Genomic DNA, 2508 nt, shown 5'->3' on the forward strand with positions numbered 1-2508 from the left:
GTGGAAATAATTAAAGTATTAATTTTTGATTCGACTAATCTATCTAATTTAATTAAATAAATTATTAGAAATTAAATTGATACTGATTTTTAATCCAACAATCTAATGGGCCAATTCGGTCCATTTTTTCTATTTTAAAATTTTTACACAAGCCTCCTCCCATCATCGTAGTAGCTTTCCCTCAAATTCAAGTCTTCTTCCGTTCACCTCCAAGTTTTAAGTACGTCTACAACATAAATTCCCACTCTCTTTTATGCAAATTAGGGTTTAAATTTTTGCTAATATTTTCGATTTGGTATGTATACTTCCCTGTCTCCCTTTGCTTCTTACTTTCTTTTCCCATTTCATCAGTGTTTTTGACATGGAAATTTCATGCATGGCTTTAGGGTTTAGGGTTTTATATTAATTTGTTATGGCTCTTTAATGTTTCATTGTATTTTTTTTATGGAAGATTCATCCCCATTGTTATAAGCCACGAAAGATATCTTCCAAGTTCTTGCTGTTATAGTTATTTGTTTGATCGTTAATTCGCAAATCAATTTAAACCTTTCTGTTTTAATTTCAACATTATCTCAGTTTTATTTATTTAAGGTGTTGTGATGGCTGATGCGAGAAGTTACTTGATTCGTGTGATTCCTGCTCTTAGATATGGTTATTTTAATCACTCCTTTTTGTTCTTGGGCATGAAAAAGGGGAGAAGGTTATGCTTGAATTTGTGTTCGTCTGCTGAGGGTATCTGTCATTAAGAATTTGACTCACTTGGGTACTATTTGGCCATGATTGTTTGGAGAAGATTGCTGCAATGTCATATAATTTGCTTGTTTTAGTTGAAAATTTGAAATCAAACTTAAAACTTCAGATTGCAATATTGAAGAAGTGTGTGCCACCTGTTTTAGTTGATGATATCCATTTTTTATTCTTAAATTGTTTGTCCAGAGAATCGTTAGATGAAAACTTATATTGGGTAATCGATTTTGTTAGTTTTGCTTTTCAACGTTTCATAGTAACATGAATTCTACAGGGTGAGTACATATATATATTTATCTTGGAGTGTATTAACCAAATAATAATGTAACGTGGTTCATTTATGCGGTTTGTCTGATGCATAAAATTCAACATTTGCCGAGTGAAAGCATTATACTTGTTTTACATTGCTCCTGAAGCAAGTATGTTTGGTTTGATGAAAGTTCGACACGTATGGTGCTGTCTTTGGTTACTGTTATTTACATTGTTTACAACTTGACTGTAAATTTTGTAGCAATGGATGTAGAAGATGACACAAGAGAGGGCTTGGCTTCCTCCATTATCCTTCAATCTTTGGAATCCACTCAGCAGGGAGATAAGATTTCTGATGAGGATTTGGCTTGGGTTAATTCTTGTCTGGTTACAGATACTGAAATTTTGGAAAGAAATTGGTCTTCTTTCAAAGATGTTTTGCTGGAGATCATTGGTGACCAACCTGAGCCACTTGACTCTTCTGCAACTGGAAGCAATGGTTTTCTTAGTGGAACTGAAATCAGTATAGTTCCTGCCATCAAGGAGGCAGAGGCTGCCAATTACTCAGGGAGAACTGATGAAGATCTTCTTGTCATTCCAGTGGATGGAGACAATGGAATAAACACCAACAACATTCCTATCAAAAAGAGGACTGGTACCCAGCTGCAATTTCTTCAGGAAGACTCTGCTGAAATGTTTTGGGGAGATCCTTTCCAACCCACCTACAAGGAGAATGAAAGAAAGGATAGTGCTGTTGATTCAGGAGTTAAATCAAGCTTATCTGCAGAAGAGATGAATTCATCAACAGCGGATATCTTCAGGGTATGGGATTTGGACATTCCAGTAGATGGGGACAATGGAATAAACACCAACAACATTCCTATCAAAAAGAGGACTGGTACTGAGCTGCAATTTCTTCAGGAAGATTCCACTGAAGTGTTTCGGGGAGATCCTTTCCGACCCACCTACAAGGAGAATGAAAGAAAGGATAGTGCTGCTGATTCAGGAGTTAAATCAAGCTTATCTGCAGAAGAGATGAATTCATCAACAGTGGATATCTTCAAGGTATGGGATTTGGACATTCCGGATGAGGAAGATGATCTTATTAAAGAGTTGAACGAGGTTGCTGCAGAGACAACAACTTCCTTTCCATCAATGCCATTGCCTTTTGATGATTCAACAGCATTGAAAGACCTGGAAGATGAAACACTGGATAATTTGATTGCGGGCATTGCAGATCTATCTTTAAACGCTGAAAAGTTTTAGTTCATTTCTATGTCCATAAACATATGTAGATTTGTCATATATTGCCTAGACTGACTATGTTGCAACCTATGACATTTCCGATGAGGTTTACAAGGGTTTTGTTGCTTTGTCAGTTTAAGATGCCCCGTTGTTTTGGTTAGGATTTCAAACAAGACCAGGTGGTCTCCCCCGCACCGTAACACATGAAACTCAGTGATTATATACCGGCCTTGTACTTAAATTGTCAAAGAAGCATTTTTCGTTATA

At 36.3% G+C, this 2508-nt stretch overlaps 1 protein-coding gene across 2 annotated transcripts; it reads left to right on the plus strand.

Moving 5' to 3' along the window:
- Positions 1-109: 109 nt before the first annotated feature.
- LOC105762892 (uncharacterized) lies at positions 110-2508 on the plus strand. Of its 2 annotated transcripts, none has more exons than XM_012580853.2 (2): positions 110-220; positions 1259-2508. In XM_012580853.2, the coding sequence occupies exon 2, from the start codon at positions 1261-1263 to the stop codon at positions 2260-2262; it is 1002 nt and encodes a 333-aa protein (XP_012436307.1). In that variant the 5' UTR covers positions 110-220; positions 1259-1260; the 3' UTR covers positions 2263-2508. The 2 variants fall into 2 exon arrangements, with proteins under 2 accessions (XP_012436307.1, XP_012436306.1); XM_012580852.2 differs by having other exon boundaries at positions 138-295.

This window comes from Gossypium raimondii, chromosome 12, assembly GCF_025698545.1.
Source record: "Gossypium raimondii isolate GPD5lz chromosome 12, ASM2569854v1, whole genome shotgun sequence".
Classification (NCBI taxonomy): domain Eukaryota; kingdom Viridiplantae; phylum Streptophyta; class Magnoliopsida; order Malvales; family Malvaceae; genus Gossypium; species Gossypium raimondii.